We start from the raw sequence: 18,532 nt of genomic DNA on the forward strand, positions 1-18,532 counted from the left end.
GAAAAAAAAACATACATTCAACATCACCAGTTGATGACTCCCAGTGCGTTTTCATTTCAGTAAGTGTCTCATTTCCAGCTTTGGTTCCTATCGGCAGCACAGGAAGAAAAAGACGAGGCAGCTCCGCACAGCAGGCGGCAATACCGCTAACATTTCAATACATCGTCTCCAACGGCAACTGGATCTTAGAAACTTCCGCGTATAATATCCACGACTTTCTTCTCTTTCTTTCTTTCTTTCTTTCGCTACTGCCTTAATCCCGCATTGTGCGCAGGGTCGGCAGCGTTAAGTACGGATTTGGCATGGTTGATTTTAAGGGGTGGCCGGATGCCCTCCCCCAGGACGGAATGAGTGTACCCCACCCAGCTGTCTGCGTCTAGTGTAAATCAGGAAACAGTGCGAATGTGTTTCAAATGTCTGTGAGTCGTGTAACTGTGGCGGGACCTGGGGACCAGCGCAGTATTCACCTAGTAGGATGTGGAAAACCGCCTAAAAACCACATCCAGGCTGGCCGGCACACCGGCCGTTCTCGTTAATCCGCCGGGCGGATTCGATCAGGGGCCGGCGCGCCTACCCGAGTCCAGGAAGCGGCGCGTTAGCGCTCTCGGCCACCCTGACGGGTGCGTATGATGTCCACGACTATAAAATAAAAAAAACAGTGAAGTGTATAGGGAAAAGTCCGACAAAAAATACCACTCAATTTTTCAAGGAAACCAATATATTTTATTGTGTTCAATGAAAACCTCGCTAATCGGCCTCGTTCGCTAGACACCACCGTCCATCTAGGTAGTTGGTGTCTCCCCTAAAGAAACCCGACATCTACATCCCACGTGTACTGCAGGGCAGATAATCTCTTTCAGGAACTCCTAATTGCTCCAATAAATTATTTACGATTTAAGCTTCCCATCGAGACGTAATCAGGAGAAATTATCGGCCATTATAGCGCTTCTGTAAGGTGATGCTTCGTACTGGAACTTTCAGAAGTTTCTCTGCAACGGGTGTTGGAAAATACCGGCTGTCATGGTAAATCAAACACCTTTAAGCCAGGCATATATGTTCCGCCCAAAATCCACTTAGGAGCATTAGAGAAGAACTGGCCCACGTTCAGGCTGGAGAACACGCAGTTTTCTTGGGTCCTGGCTCCAGGGCGCACAACAGCCATCTGGCGCGGTCAGGAAATTGTCACAAACTGACAATGCTCACAGCCTTTGCTTAAACATTACCCTGTTCAAGTAGTAATAACGGTCGGTGGAGAGGAAATTTCAACAATTTAGCAAAAGAAAATCACTTTTTTTTTATACAGCACCAGTATATGTCAGAGGCTGGGGAAATTTCTTAATTTCCCGTGGATGGAGCGACACAGTCTATTGGGGCAAAATTTAGGTGAAAATCACTCCCTCCAATTTCTGCAATCGATATATTTACAGCAGTAGACTCAATTTGAATCTTTCGATAACAGTCTCCTTCGGTGAACAGCGCCAACAGTTCGTCAGTGAGATGAATTCGGACCACGAAATTTATTCAGCGCCAGTAGTGTGTTCCGCTGACGTAGGCAGCATTTTATGCGACAGCACCAAATAAGTGACTTTTTCTGCTGAGTCATTACGGCTGCAATTTTGTACAGCTCTGTATTCACGCAGACTGCGTAATTCTGTTTTAATGAGGGACCCAAGCCCTCGCTAAAATCCGCACAGCGTGTAAACAAGGGTGGCACAGTAGGTGTACGATCAAAGGCTACAAATATTAGCGATGGCAAAGGCCATAACGTAGGTGGCACAGGATGAAAGAAATTTTAGCTTGCTATCAGAAAATAAAGTTGGCAGGACATGCTATATGCCAAAGATACGGCTTGTAAATGTTATACTTAAAGATGGCACGTCAGCGTTCACTATTTTCTGCGAAAGTGCCAGACTCAGCTTGCCAGTTATCGCTTTGAAATACGAAAGCAAAAACTTTTTTAAATTCTCAATCACGATGTCGCGTTTCGCTTTCGAGTCTTCAAGCAACAGCGTGATATTAACAGGTACAGGTGGTCTCACAATGCAGCAGTCCGCCTTCGTGGGCCAGTGGTTTGCATCGCCAGTGGTTCTGGGTTCGATAGTCTGTGACAACCTCGGATTTTTCTTGTATGTAAACGTCTTTATGCTGTCCATCCAGCCTCGTGGGCTGACAAAGGCTACTTGAAAAAACAGCGAGACTGACAATTAGATTGCAGAAGTAGCGACAAATTTAACGGCTAGCATCAGACTGGGAGAGAAACGATATTACTTTTACATACTATACAATCCACTATACGATATACGCCAGAAAACAGCTGGTATGAACAGTAAAAAATTGTATCAATTTGCTTTATACTTATTCTGGGGAAAAAACAAAAGTTTTTATCAAGCTCCAGCAGATGCCCGCATTTCTATCGCTGGCTTACTTTCTCGAGCACAATAAATGGAAAATAGAATATTTCTAGCGTTAGCTGTGAAAAAATTTTCTAGTAGTTTTGAAACTGTTACAATAGAGTTTGCTGAGTGACTGCGTTGCTCTTGCGTTAGCGAAATAAACTCGTCACAATATTCGCCGTATTACAATAAAATCAAAAATTAAATCACAAATTTGTGGATAATGATTAAACAGACTACTCGTTATCTCTTGACAGGTATGCCATGTTTTTGAATGAAATCGAAAGACGCTTGGATAAAATACTTAACTCGCACTTTGAGGGGGGCGACGTTTAAACGTCAGTCAGTCTGTCCGATTTGGTTTTTACAAGGTTTCCTTACCTCAAACGCAAGGGTGATAGGTCCTAAAAACCACCGTATCCTTGTAACAGCGGTATAATCATTATGGCCACTCTCTAGTAACCACGTTATGGAGCGTATATGAAACTTTTAAGGGAGGAAAGGTCCCACGGTTGATATAATTTCACAGTCGACTATATTGATATTTCTATCACGACCACTAGCACAGACATTCTGTCCCTAACATAAATTGTATTTTTTATATATAAGACATCTTTGTAACAATAGTATTACATTGCTGACTCTTTGCTCATATGAAGGACCATTCAATCCTTCTGAAATTATATTTTAGGATTTATGCAAATGTTGAAACCAGTTAAATTCATCATCCTATGTTTTGCTATCGTGAAATGAAGTTCTGTACCAACTAAAAACAGCAACAGAATAATGGGTTTCACTGAAGACCTATTCACTTGGGTAATTACACAACTCGGTCAAGTACCAAAGAAACAATTCATGGGGCAATAATGAATTTCAGTGAAATGACAGTTTTCGAAAGTAACGTTCATTTAATTGATGATAGAGAAACAAATATGTTTCACCCACAGAACTGTAACCCTTTTTGCATCAGGTGAATTATTATAAATATAATATTAATCACAATTTTAAATTCTCCTTAACTTCGTAAATATTACAGATTCGCTAAATCTAACACCAGCTTTGGACTGTGCAAAATTTCCTTCAAAGTGATACATCATTTCAAAGTCGTTTTAAATTTCGTAATAACAAATTTATTTTATTTTGCTAAGGTGACAGAACGAAGGATGGAATAGTTGAGCCAAATATTGTTTCTACGACATTAATGTGCATTACGATTAATTAATATACAAAACGACGAACTCCTACGTAAAAACTAGTATAAATTAAAATTGTGCTGGCCATCAGGCAGCTTAATTCTACTATGAAGTGGATATTTACATTTCGTATTTGTGACCTAGCATCCCGTCGACTATTAGGGAAAGACATCATTCTTTTTTCCTGTGTGAGTAATGTTGAAGAAGGTCGTTGTGAACGACAATACCTGCACATTTATGACTGCCTTCCAAAGTTAGGTTGGTACCACAGGGAAAACATGGCCGATGCAGGTCGGTACTGTGACTTAATATGTTAATTCTGTCGACGTAATAAATGCAATTATATGGAACCGTAAGTGAATTGTGGCATCAAACTCCTAGAATGGACTACGACCAGTGTAGTTTACTCATTAAGCTTTCCAGGAAATCCATAATATGGTCTTGTGGAATAACAGCAGGCTCAGAATTTAACTGTTTAACGGCCCTGAGTGTAGAAAACGCCATAACGGTCACCCTGCAGCGACCCTGCACAAATTGGAAGCTTTATCGGCGCGGAGTGGACAGTAATCTACATGTGGACGCAGATTTGGGTGGAGATGCAGAGCAGGTGTTGGTTAGAAAGCGGCTGCCGGGCCGTGACATCACGCTTCCCTTATACGCCCGGTACAGCGCACTGGCCACTCCCACGCACGACAGCCCGACCCGCCCCAGCCGTGCCGGCTTTCACGAGGCAGAATTCAGCATTCTGCCCGACTGCCTAACAGTATCAGACTGGTGGCAACTCGCAGCTTTCTCACGCTTTTGTGGTTTGCAGCAGAACGTCAACTTCAACTCTATCAGAAAACAGTGAAATACTTTGGTGTAACTTCGTATGAGCATATCAGCTGGATTAAAAATACTGTCGCCCCGTGCGAGACAACTTCCGCTTTATTCTATATCCTTAAAAATTTTCGGAATATATCCACACAAGGCGTGAAGCGTAAACTGGTTGAATCACTCCTCCTTCCAAACGTGCACTGTAGCTATGTAATCCGAAAGTGCACTGTAGCTATGTACCCAACACGACACAAGTAACCCCCCAGACGGTTACAACCAACCATCAGCGCTTGTGTGCGTTTGCAACAGTGGTCTCTCTGATCATGTGAGCGGTTCATACTCCGAGTTAGGATATTTGCAGCCAGACAGTTTCCTGGCTAGCAAAACGCATTGTCTAATTACCTTCCGAACTTCACAGAAGCTCTCTCCTGGAAGAGGGAGATGAGGTACTGGCGAAAGGAAAGCTGTGAGAACGAGTCACGAATCGCGAGTCGTGCATGGGTAGCTCTGTCCACGTAATTTACCCTGGAAGGAACACATATCAAGGATTTACTGAATGATTAATCTGGGTCTGGGAAAAGATGACGACGTACCTCAGGCTGCAGAAGAAGAAAATGTGCATGCTGAGCTGCCACTAGTTGATAGTGACAGTGAAGATGCTAAATGTGTGCTACTGCTATAGACTGAATATCATTCCTCATTCTGTGAATGCTGTGATTTATGACTGCAATTATCTGTCATCTTATTTATGTCATTTCATTGTAAGCTAGTCATTTTTGTTACCGTTTTCGTGGAATTAATAAACAAAAAAAAAAGAGTCGGTAGAGCACTTGCCCACGAAAGGTAGCGGTCCCGAGTTCGAGCCTCGGTCCGGCACACAGTTTTAATCTGCCAGGAAGTTTGATATCAGCGCACACTCCGCTGTAATTTGAAAATTTCATTTTGGATCTATCATATCATAATCAAAACACATGCTCTAATTTATCTAGGGACATAGATATGCCCATTCATAACATACAAGTATTCGAAAATCACTTCTCCATTGCAGCTGCCCGCCTTCGCAGTAACTTACTCTGCAGCCAATGCTCAATTCAACGTCGCATTTCCTTCTGTCGAGCTCGTAACTTTCCCGTAAAAGGAAATTAGTATAATTTATATTCATTACCTGAAACATTATGACCACTGCCCACGGCGAGACTGAATATCACCTGGAGGCGTTGCAGGTACATGACGCGATAAGGAAGCTGTATAAGCTGAGCACAAATGAATGCGGTATTATTCTAACGAAGATACGGGACGCAAATAGGGAAATTCACTGACGTAGGCGGATTTGAAAAACGGCAGATTTACCATGAACCCGCGCGTGGGAACGAAGCTGGTCGGCTGTTAGCGAGTTTACCGTCATGAGCATCTATGGAAAGTGGTTGATCGACAGTGAAACCACGATTAAGCGACAAGGTATTCGACGTCCACCGCTCACCACAGACCTTGAAGATCCTTGTCTTCTCTGTAAAGCAACATATAGGTGGCCATCCGTACAAGATCTGACAACACAGCACAAGGCTGTTTCAGGCACAAGTGCTTCGTAGCACACGGATTACCACACAGTGCTCAATATGGTGCTTCGTAGTCGACAATACCTATGCAAACCCATACTGATCCACAGACGTCATCAGTTACGATGGCAGGCCGCGCGGGATTAGCCGAGCGGTCTTAGGCGCTGCAGTCATGGACTGTGCGACTGGTCCCGGCGGAGGTTCGAGTCCTCCCTCGGGCATGGGTGTGTGTTGTTGTCCTTAGGTTAATTTAGGTTAAGTAGTGTGTAAGCTTAGGGACTGATGACCTTAGCAGTTAAATCCCATAAGATTTCACACACATTCGAACATTTTTTACAACGGCAGTGGGAACAGCATTATCGAGACTGGACCGTGGGTCAATGGAAACTTCTGTCGAATGAGTTACGCATCTTGTTACAGCAGGTCGATGTCTGTGTCCAGATACGTCGTTATCCAGGCGAACATCTGCTCGAACAATGCACCGTGCCATGGGCGCAAACAGGTGGATGCAGTATTACGCTAGGCTGGGCTTCCATGGGACCTGTGGTACTAATCCAACACACCAAGACAGCTAAGAGTATGTGAACATTATTCCGGACAATCTGCTTCCCTTCATGCTTCATGTCTTTTCGACGGCGATAGCATCTTCCATCATGGTAATCGTCGGTGTCAGGAGGCCAGTACAGCGTTACAGCATTTTGAGAAACACGATAATGAACTCATATTGACGTCTTTGCTCCTAAATTCGCCCAGAGGACGCTGGCGGGTTCCAGTTCTGCGCCCGCAATTCACCGGTCCGTAATCCACGTAAACTGCGCAATGATCTCTGAAGGCATCTGGTGGCACATACCTCCAGAAAGCTACAAGGCCTTGTCGAATCCATGTCATGCAGAAACCCTGATATACTACCATCGAAAGGTGGACTAATACCCCAATAAGCTGGTGATCGTAATGTTTTGGTTCATCAGCGTTTATGACCATTTCTCACTGTAAAACAGCGAAGTTCTGAAGTGAAGCAGCTGTAACCAGTTCTACGCTGAGGTGATAAGAATCATGGGATACCTCCTATTACCGTCTCGGATCGCCTTCTGCCCGGCGAACAACTGTGTGTCAGTGACGTGAAATCGTTGTTTGGGAAACATTAAGTCCATGAATGACTGCAAATGTTCTCCAAGTAGCCGAACATAAACATTTCCAGTCAATGAAGGGTTCATTTAGACCAGAGGACCCAGTCCATTCCACGTAAACACATCCCACACCACCTTGGAACCACCACCAGCTTGCACAGTGCCTTGTTGACAAATTGGTTCCATGGTTTTGTGGGATTTGCTCCAAACACGAAACCTACCATGAGCTCTTACCAACTGAAATCGGGACTCGTCTGCGCAGGCCACATTTTGCAAGTCGTCTAGTGTCCAATCGATATGGTCAATAGTCCAGGAGAGGCGCTGCAGGCGATGTCGTGCTGTTAGTAAAGGCACTCGCATCCATCGTCTGCAACCATTGCCCATTAATGCTAAATTTCACCGCACTGTCCTAACGGACACGTTCGTCGTACCTCCCATATTGATTTCTGCAGTTTTTTCACGCAGTGTTGCTCGCCTGTCAGCACTGAAACTCTGCGTAAACGTCACCGCTCTCGGACGTTAATTGAAGGCCGTCGGCCAATTTTACCCGTGATTTTCAGCATGCTCTTGACACTGTGGATCTCGGAATATTGAATTTCCTAACGATTTCCGAAGTGGTATGTCCCATGCGTCTAGCTCCAACTACCATTTCGCGTTCAAAGTCAGTTAATTCCCGTCATGCGTCCATAATCACGACGGAAACATTTTCACGGGATTCACCTGAGTACAAATGACACAGCTCCCTCAGCGCATAGCCCTTTTATAACCTGCGTACGCGATACTACCGTCATCTGTACATATGCATATCGCTGTCCCATTGCTGCTGTCACCTCAGTGTAATCCGTTCTAATATTTTACATGTCTTGTCAAGCAATTTTAATTAGTGACTTCGTACGCCTCTGATCGTCGACCTATTTCGAGACGAACGTTAGGACGTGGCTAATCTCTGCCTTTTGGAGCTCAACGGGGCACTTTACCGAGCTCGTATAAGAGGTGTGCGGGTCTCTGGCGACGGGGAGTATACGATGTGCGTCGGAGGCCGCTGGCGAGTGGCTCCGGAAAGCACTTCCATCGACGACGCAAGCCTCGGGGACCCAGTTTACGGCCGCTCTCTCCGCCATTTACATGTCGCTGGCGGCGTCGTATCGCACCGCTTGCCGGGTATGCGATCCGTTCTGCACGCCCCAGCTTTTCTCAGAAGCGGACGCACTGCGCAGGCCCGTGATCAATAATTCTCGGCTATTGCCTCGCGGGAGCTGCTTGAGAAACGTACGCCCGCTGGTCGACGTCGAGGCGACGATACGCCTTTGTAAAATACAGCCGCTGAGGAAACTGTTGAAGAAAATAAGGAGGGAGAAACTAAAGAACGAGGCCGTACTGGTCGTCAAAGGAAGAAAGATGAGATTAGGAGATACAGATCACACGGCAGAATTGAGGAAGACTGGCGAGGATATTACTGGAGTCGCATTCGAAAGAACCATATCTGCGTTTGCCTTAAGCGATTTAGGGAAAACGTAAATCTGGATGGTCTAACAGATATTTGGTGCGCAGTCCTCTCGAATCAAGAGTACAGTGTCGCCGCAACTGCGCCAGCTTGCTCGGTAGAATTAGAAGGGAATATTTCTGATTTTTCGTAGTTTATCCATCTTCAGTAAACGTTGAAAAAATTAGCAAACAGTTGCAAAAAAGAAATTTTATTTCTTTACCGGTTTCAGGCACCTTAGTCTCCTTCAGAAGATAAGAATTATCGCATCATTTGCGAGCGTAAAAAAAAATAAGCAGGTGTATGCAGCGTAGTTACAGAACGTAGATGTAGATGCCTCAGGGTGTTTGCCGAGCGAGGTGGCACAGTGATTAGCACATTGGACTCGTATTGGGGAGGACGACGGTTCAAACCCGCGTCCCGCCATCCCGATTGAGGTTTTCCGTGATTTCCCTAAATCGCTTCTGGCAAATTTCGGGATGGTTCCCTTGACAGGGCACAGCCGATTTCTTTCCGAACTTGAGCTTCGTCTTTCATGACATCGTTGTCGACGGGACGTTAAACACCAAACGACTACTCCTCTTCCTCCTTCTCAGGATGTTTCCTCTCAACGAACCCCTTGATCACTCAAGCTGTGCAAGAAATTTCTTATCCCTTCAACTCTCTTATCTTAACTGTCCATCATTCATGTTCCACTTTCATTAAAGGCAAATGCCTTCAGAAAAGACCACGTAATACTTGAATTTATATTCTAGAGTAACATTTTTTTCTTTTTAAGAAATGATATTGCCAGTCTGCATTTAATATCCTCTTCTGCCATCGTCAGTTATTTTGCTGCCAAAATAACACTAATATTATTTTGTTTGTCTTATTTTCAAATCGAGTTCCCTCAGAATCGCCTAATTCGACTACAGACCATTATTCTCCTCTCAATATTGTTGTGATTTTCATCTAACAACCTGAATGAGATTTCCACTCTGGAGCGGAGTGTGCGCTGATATGAAACTTCCTGGCAGATTAAAACTGTGTGCCGGACCGAGACACGAATTCGGGACCTTTGCCTTTCGTGGGCAAGTGCTCTACCATCTGAGCTACCCAAGCACGACTTACGATCCGTCCTCACAGCTTTACTTACCCGCGAAACGCAAAGGTCCCGAGTTCGAGTCTCGTTCCGACACACAGTTTTAATCTGCCAGGAAGTTTCATCTAACAACCTGTTTTCAAGACGGTAGCCATTCCCTTCACATGATCTTCGACGTACTCTGTCGTCTCTGAACGAAGTACAATATCAACAGCAAACCTCAAAGTACTGATTTCATCTCTCTGTAATTATTGTTCGAAATTTCTTTATTTTAAAGCATTTTTATTAGGTCGATTTCTTGTCTGTTTGTATATTCAGTACAAACATCGCAACTGATTTTAAAATAACTTCTCCATAAGATACGGGCTTTAAATGTCCGCCGGCCGGAGTGGCCGAGCGGTTCTAGGCGCTTCAGTCTGGAACCGCGTGACCGCTACGGTCGCAGGTTCGTATCCTGCCTCGGGCATGGATGTGCGTGATGGCCTTAGGTTAGTTACGTTTAAGTAGTTCTAAGTTCTAGGGGACTGATGACCTCAGAAGTTGAGTCCCATAGTGCTCAGAGCCATTTAAACCATTTTCCTTTTTAAATGTCCAAAATAGCTCAGAACTGGATAACATTGCAATGTTAATTCGCTTTCTTGTCTGATGTGTGGCGGAGGGTACTTTGTGTACCACTGACATTATCCCCTTTTCCAGTCGCAAATGTTTCGCGGTAAGAATGATTACTGGGAAGTGTCCGTGTGAGTTCGATGATCTTTAATTTTTATCTTCACGGTCTTTTCCCGAGATATACGTAGGGAAGTAGCAATACATGGTACAGATACTGTGATCATTGGTACCTTAGTACGTACCCACTTTAGTGTGTTTGTTGTTTCTTCTCGGCTATGCCTGTTAGTATATACTGACCGTTTCGCGTCCTCACTTCAACACCTGACCTGCTGCCCAGGTGAAAATTATTTTTAATGGCTGGCCCTTGCCACCTGTACTTGGAGGTACTAATCCCTCTAAAAACATTCTCGCAGGAGAGCTTCTGTAAAGTTTGGAAGGTAGGAGACGAGGTACTGGCAGAAGTAAATCTGTGAGTACCGGGCGTGAGTCGTGCTTCGGTAGCTCAGTTGGTAGAGCTCTTGCCCGCGAAAGGCAAAGGTCCCGAGTTCGAGTCTCGGTCGGGCACACAGTTTTAATCTGCCAGGAAGTTTCATATCAGCGCACACTCCGCTGCAGAGTGAAAATCTCATTCTGATATAATGCTGTTCAGCACACTTACCAATAAGAAACCTGCACTTATACCCCTAACATTCTGTATACTGGTTGATTCAGGCGAAGCGATACTTAACTTAACCTTAGTAGCATTATAGATATTTGAAGTTGATTGGAAAATTTCACACGCCCAAGTTTAAAAAGCAGGAAATAATTATTTAAATGAAAAGTTTTTAATATAACATGTTTTTAAAACTTCCCAAAAAATACAAAAATTTCTCCTAGCCTCATGCAGATTCGTAACCTCATACAGACAGTTCTGAAAGTATGCGCTTGTGAATTTTTAGTAGCTATGGCAGTAGTGTAAAAATTAAAACTAAAACCGAAGGGCGCATGCAATACATGTAAAGAGTGAAGACAGTAGCTGTCGTCGTGAAAAATCGTACAACAGTTTGTATCATTTGCAGTGCAATCGAATTGTCAGATACTTTCGTGGACTACTCGTGCATCAATTGTATTTGCAGTCACCCCACGTTTTTTTACATCTACATCGATACTCCGCAATCCACCGTAAGGTGTGTGGCGGAGGATAATGTGTACCAGAACTAGTCATTTCCTGTTCCACTCGCAAACAGAGCGAGGGAAACAACGACTATACGCCTCTGCATGTGCTCTTATTTCTCGTATTTTATCTTCGTGGTCCTTACGCGCGATGTATGTCGGCGGCAGTAGAATCGTTCGGCAGTCAGCTTCAAATGCCGGTTCTCTAAATTTTCTTAATAGTGTTTCCCATAATGACCACCGCCATCCCTCCAGGGATTCTCATTTGTGTTCCCGAAGCACCTGCGAAACACTTAAGTTTTGTTCGAACTTACCGGTAACAAATCTAGCAGGCCTCCTCTGAATTGCTTCGATGTCTTCCTTCAATCCGACCTGGTACAGATCCCAAACACACTGGAATTTCTCACGAGTAGATCGCACTAGCGTTCTATACGCTGTCTCCTTCACAGGTGAACCACTCTTTCTTAAGACTCTCGCAATACACCGAAGTCGACCATTTGCTTTCCCTACCACAGTCTTCACATGCTCGCGCCATCTCATATCGCTTTGCAACATTACGCCCAGACATATAACGAATTGACTGCGTCAAGCTGGACACTAGTAATACTGTATCCGAGAATTACCCGTTTGTTCTTCCTTACTCATCCGCATTAACTTACATTTTTCCACATTTAGGATTATCTGCCATTCATCACACTAACTGGAAATCTTCTCGTTTTACATTTTACAAATTTTGTCACAGCAATTAAAAATCCCGAAGAGCACATTTTCAGGAGTATCTGCATCAATTAGGGATCTATGTGGGGGCTAGGAGGAAAAATAACGTGTTGTATTAAGATTTTTTATTTAAATAATTTTCTTTATTGGTTGCTCTTTATGTAGCTCGAATGTCTTGAGGGGTAGCCTGCAGCCTTGCTTTCCTTTCTCGTTTTCCGACAGATATGCAGCCTGGTTTCCGCAAACGTTGTCGATAACCTTTCGTTCCCTGTACTTTATCCCCTGACTAAAAAGCCGGGTACTTCGAACACTTTCGTTGCAGCTTGTAGTAAATTCTTCGAGACGCTCTACAGCTACCGTGCAATAGTGCGGTTAGGAGACATATCCTGGGAGGTCTTAGTCAGCAGGTGCGCATCTCTCTGGCGTCCGCAGTGACGTGACATGCTGGCGGCGGCCTACCTGTCATCATGTCGATGAGGGCCTCCAGGTCGGGGCTGAGGTGCCGCTCCTCGCGCTCGTTGAGGCCGAAGTCCAGCGCCCGGTAGATGATGAGGCCCAGGTGGAACACCACCTGCAACACACCGAAGCAACTCTTAGTGCACCATTGTTGTTGTTGTTGTTCTGGTCTTCAGTCCAGAGACTGGTTTGATGCAGCTCTCCATGCTACTCTATCCTGTGCAAGGTTGTTCATCTCCCAGTGCCTGCTGCAACCTACATCGTTCTCAATCTGTTTAGTGTATTCATCTCTTGGTCTCCCTCTGCGATTTTTACCCTCCACGCTGCCGTCCAATACTAAATTGGTGATCCCTTGATGCCTCAGAATATGTCCTACCAAACGATCCCTTCTTCTAGTCAAGTTGTGCCACAAACTACTCCTTTCTCCTGATAACAACGTTCTCCTGAGTAGTCCCCGCCCGGAGATCCGAATGGGGGACTATTTTACCTCCAGAATATTTTACCAAAAGAACGCCATCATCATTTAACCATACAGTAAAGCTGCATGCCCTTGGGAAAAATTACGGCTGTACTTTCCCTTTGCTTTCAGCCGTTCGCATTACCAGCACAGCAAGGCCGTTTCGGTTAGTGTTACAAGGCCATATCAGTCAATCATCCAGACTGTTGCCCCTGCAACTACTGAAAAGGCTGCTGCTCCTCTTCAGGAACCACACGTTTGTCTGGCCTCTCAATAGATACCCCTCCGTTGTGGTTGCACCTACGGTACGGCTATCTGTATCGCTGAAACTAATTTCTCCGTTGTCACTGGAATTTTACATCGAAGTTCTCTCTAATTGCAGGAGACAAAAGAAAAATATGAGACCCATAAACATCGCCAGCAAGGCTGAAACAGTCCGCTTTCGCATCCCACAGAGTCCCTGTTATTTTTCTTCACTTTAATATCCAAACATAAATTCTGACTTAACAGGAGTAACGTAACTGTTAATGCTGCTCTCTGGTGCTGATGTGTATTAGGTCTGTGGGGGAAACGTGCTAGATGCTGTTCGATGGCCATGTAGGTAAAGTTTGAAAAGCTCCTAACCTAGTCGTTCCTATGTTTTTTAACTGTTTGTTATCTCTTCTTTCACCTCTGCAGTCACCTGTTAATGTTACAATGTCAAGCTGCACCGTGGTTTGCTGTCCAAACTGAACTGTACGATCCTCAATAAATGTCTGGTTAAGTCAGTTGGAAGATGGGAGGAAGGCAAGCCTATAGTTACGTCGGTACAAGTCGATCCCTGACAGCCGGTAGCGCTGTTGCCAGCATTCAACTACGAAGCGCTAACGGCTGAAGGCGGAAACAATAGCCGTGTCTAGAGCTCCGGTAACACTGAGGCGTTGCAATAGAGACGTTTATAGAATCTGGTTGCAGCAGGGCGCGCATAGCCGACTGCAACTGTCATGGATATTCTTACAGCGACTCGACTATAGTACCGCACTGCTTCGTTTAAACCAACCCATGGGTTATAGATTGCATTTTTTACTATTTTTTAAATATTTATTTCAGATGCCAATATCGATTTCGGAAGACATACATTATACTACCGAGGTTGTTAAGACTTTCGTGGCCACTTGTTGACAAACTGTCTATTGGCTTCTGTCTCGGGTTCTTCGGCCGACGTTCATCTAATGATAAGTTTTGACAATGCCAGCCACTCGTGCTGGGGAAACGTCAGTAAAATCATTAGATGAACGTCGGTCGAAGAACCCGAGACAGAAGCCAATAGGCAGCTTGTCATACTACCGAGGGTTACCATCAGAAGCAGTTCTACGATGGAAGTGTTATTTTATTTAGAGTTTTTGTGCTGTATGAATAAGTGAATGACCTTCCTGACAAGACTGCGAGCGTCAATGGACCGTTCTGCTTCAACTTTCACCAGTTTCCTATTTTAGTTTTGTGATTGGTTCTATGATTCAAAAGCGTATTTTCGAAGACCGTGGTCTTGTTTGAATCGTACGCGGTATCATCATCATCATCATGCAACTAATGACTACCCTGAACGTCGATACCGGTAATAGCTGTAATGATTTGCGATAAGATACGAAAATAAGATTGTTTTCCCGTAAATGACCGTCACGAAGCTCAGTCATCACATGGCTGATTGAAACAAAATGTGTAGATATCTCTCTCTCTCTCTCTCTCTCTCTCTCTCTCTCTCTCTCTCTCTCTCTTTCTTTATCTATCTATCTATCTATCTTCCTTCAATACCACTAAGGAGACGAGTGCCTTTTCCCACTGCGTTACAACTAATTTTGCTTTTTAATACTCCGATAGCAATCGAATTAGCCATTTAGGACTAGGAATTATTAACTAGTTGTCCACGACTCCGCATTTGGTGCGAAAAGTTCAACAGAAACGTTGGATCAAGACGGCACAAGGCAGGCGAATCTAATTACAGGTACCTTAATTTTCTATCTAGCGATCGTAACCGTAATCTTATCCACATTGTGTGTCTTCATGTAAGTCATCTTCAGCAGCACGTTATTGTCTCTACTGCCTGCCTTCCATGGAGAATTGATTCCTCCGTGTATCTCAATGGAATATGTTTTTAAACGTTGCTATATTAATGGCGATTTCGTACTAACTATAAATTTATTTTCTATTTTGTTGGACCTCTGAAATATTGGAGCAAGTGTTCTGAAAGACGTTCCTCCTCCCTCTTGGACAAGGTGAGGCGGAAGCATGAAAACTAACAGAGGTGTGTCAAAATTGTTTTGTGTACCACGACTTTATATTTCGTCTAAATGACAAAGCGTGGTTGGGGGTTTCCGAGGGAATTCAACAGGTACATGAAATCCTGTGTTACTGAGATCGCCTTTGTCTATCAATTACAGATGAGATAACATTGAGAATTTCCTTTACAAATATTTAACTAAAAAAACTTCAGTAGTGGAGAGCCGATTCTCAGTGCCCCCTGGTCCTGTTACAGGAAGGCGCACAGGAATATGCGTTTCCGTATGTAGAGAATTGACTTCGTACTAGGGTCTTGAAACGCAAAGAGAGTTTAAAGTGTCAAATGTTCGCTGAAGGAGAAAATACCACAACTTCGTTGAAGAAAAACAGAAGGCGAAAGTGAAACTTGCTGCAGATTAGAACTGTGTGCCCGACAGAGACTCGAACTCAAGATCATTGCCTTTTGCGGGCAAGTGCTCTATCGGCTGTACATCCGAGTACGATTCACGACCCGTCCCACAGCTTTGCTTCAGACAGTACCTCACATCCCACTTCCCAAACTTCACATAACCTCTCCTGAGGAACTTGGAAGACAAGCACTAGAAGAAATGATATTCAGTTCTGAAAACATTCCCCAGGTTGTGGCTAAGCCGTCTCCGTAATATTCTTTCTTCCAGTAGTGTTAGCCTTGCAAATTTCGCAGGCTCTCTGGAAGGTAGGAATTGAGGTAATGGCGGAAGTAAAGGTGTGAGGACGGATAGTGAATCGTACTTGGGTAGCTCAGTCGGGAGCACTTGCCTGAGAAGGGCAAAGGTCCCGAGTTCGAGTCTCGGTCCGGCACACAGTTTTATTCTGTCAGCAAGTTTCATATCAACGCACACTCCGCTGTAGAGTGAAAATTTCCGTCCAGAGAGCGGAAGATATACTAAAGTGTACCGAAACAGGACAAGTCCGCACTAAGGGTGATCTGTTATTAGAAGCTGTCTAGCCTGTTAATGCCGTAGATTACTGGATACAATTTCGATACTAATTAATATATCAGTAGAAGTTTATGAACGAGTTGTGCAGGATTACGCCGTGTGCATGTGTGCCTCACGAACTTGCACTGACTGTCGTCGTGTACAAACAATGCGCGTGGAGAGGAGCTGCAAGGCCATAAATCTTCGGATGCCAACGTCAGCCAGCAGACAATGACGACGTAAGTCACAGTAACGGCCTCATCAACATTGTAACGGCACGTAACGACGCGCGGCTGAGGATTTAAAACGAGAATGCGCTGATTGACACCCAGACGTCCAGCGGCGCCGCCGAAGCCCGCCACACACACATGATGCAGTCTCTGCCCGCCTACGGCTTCTGCGAAGGCCAGCAGCCGCGAGAATTTCCTCGCTCACTGGCTAATCAGCCGTCGCAGGCGTGGCTTCCGTGGTATCTTGGCAGTACGTGGACGGTGCAGGAAAAACGCTAAGCGTGTTAACAACTAAGCTACACCGCACGGCGTACATGGAGACGGTAGGAAAAAAAAAAATTGATATTCTAGAAGAACGGAAACGCGTTGTGTGTTTTCCTGTCCGATGCCATTTCACTCAGCACACCAAAGCAGTTTATGCACCTAAGCAAAATAGAGTGCATACATTCACTACTTACATGTAGCACTGAGCGAACCTAACGATTAAGAGTGGGTGTATCCTCCCTAAGTTGATATGTGTGTGTGTACTGTGATCAAACAATGTAGTTCAAGTTGTGGTTTTATATTGTCGCCCCATGAGCCTGTGACATGGGCCATACCTACAAGTCAACATAGGTCCATTTTTCTTTTGCATCCAAGTTACGATTTTTGCATCCTGTCATTTTACAACAGCACATTTTATGCACCCACACAGTCTCATCATTTTGTTTTGATAGAATTTTCAGTACATGCAGAATTACCACTTTCTATATGTAATACCGTCAGGCGATGAATGAAGTTCATCTTTTAATTTGGTTGTCATTCCAAGAATCGGGTGTACTGCCGGTGGCCTGTGTCTTCCCAGCACGGCATTCCGACGTCGTAACTCGGCGTCTTCTTCAGGTGTCTCCCGAGTGCTAACCACTGCGTTTACGATGCCGCAGTATCGTGCTGGGAAGACCACGGGCAGTGTACCCTACTGTACGAGATGACGAAGTTCATCTTCCTTTTTCTTATTTTCAGGATCCTGGCGAGCCCAGTTGTCGCATCTGGATGGACAGCTAATTATAAAGCTGTTTGCGAAAGGCACAGGTCTTCAAACGCAAAAGATCTAACGTTAAATATGTTCACAGTCATCGGCCACATGCTGTTTTAAGATTTAAGTGGTCGTAATGGATTTTGAATACAAAACGTTTTTTTTAAGCATAAATGGAAATAAAGCCTATACGGAAATGATGAACGAGCGGGCCGCCCAGAAGCCCCGGGAAATATATTCGTTTGTTAGAAACATATTCAGCCTACACGAAGAATAATATTTCAAGATTTTACAGACTGTAATTTATGGAAAAGTCTAGAAGACGCATATATCCAGGAGTTAATGTCCAATATCTGATGTTGATGGCATTGATGTGTTATTCCACAATGAAACATTAATAGGTTTTAACTGTAACACTGTATCAATGCTTGAGAGAGGCCTACGACAGTATTATTTGGTATCCACTGTAATGCGCAAACCCATAGCAGGATATCCTCAACAGCTATTGCTGCAGACTTATTGCTTCTAAGGTGTTAAGTTTTGTAAGAGTACAATCCTTCGAAATCCTACTGAACCTATGTAAGGGTTTTTTTTTTCTTTTTTACCCGAGTGTGCTGTAGCCCCAGTGAAATTCGGTGGTGGTCTCTTACTTTTCCCTCGTTTGGGTCAGAGCAATTTAATTTAATCGTTTGTAAATCGACCACATTTTATGAATACGTTGTAGCTAATAGAATACTTCCCACGAAGCGGTAACTGTTTCTGATCTGACGTACGCAATATTTGCGTAATACTTTTCCTATCCACAAAGAAGTAGGCTCCTCATTCTTCATAGAATACCATATGGACTTGGAGTGCTGATACATGAATTCTACATATAATCTTTGCAGAGGAATAGAAAAGTGGCTGCGTGTCAAGGTAAAACCGCTCGAGATTGTTCTCCATTCATCGTGAAGAATGGAAACGAATGTCCCTAACCACAGGTAAAATGTGGTAATTTTAGCAATCTGATGTCAGTTACACAGCTAGTATCTT

The 18,532-nt window shown here is 44.2% G+C and overlaps 1 protein-coding gene across 3 annotated transcripts in view; it reads right to left on the reverse strand.

Annotated features, from left to right (window-relative positions):
- Positions 1-18,532, reverse strand: part of LOC126480722 (protein spire) — a 797,250-nt gene that overhangs the window by 520,310 nt on the left and 258,408 nt on the right. For all 3 annotated transcript variants that reach the window (XM_050103982.1, XM_050103983.1, XM_050103984.1), the window contains exon 3: positions 12,587-12,698. In XM_050103982.1, coding sequence (XP_049959939.1) covers positions 12,587-12,698 — 112 coding nt within the window. The remainder of the gene's footprint in view (positions 1-12,586; positions 12,699-18,532) is intronic.

This window comes from Schistocerca serialis, chromosome 5, assembly GCF_023864345.2.
Source record: "Schistocerca serialis cubense isolate TAMUIC-IGC-003099 chromosome 5, iqSchSeri2.2, whole genome shotgun sequence".
NCBI lineage: Eukaryota > Metazoa > Arthropoda > Insecta > Orthoptera > Acrididae > Schistocerca > Schistocerca serialis.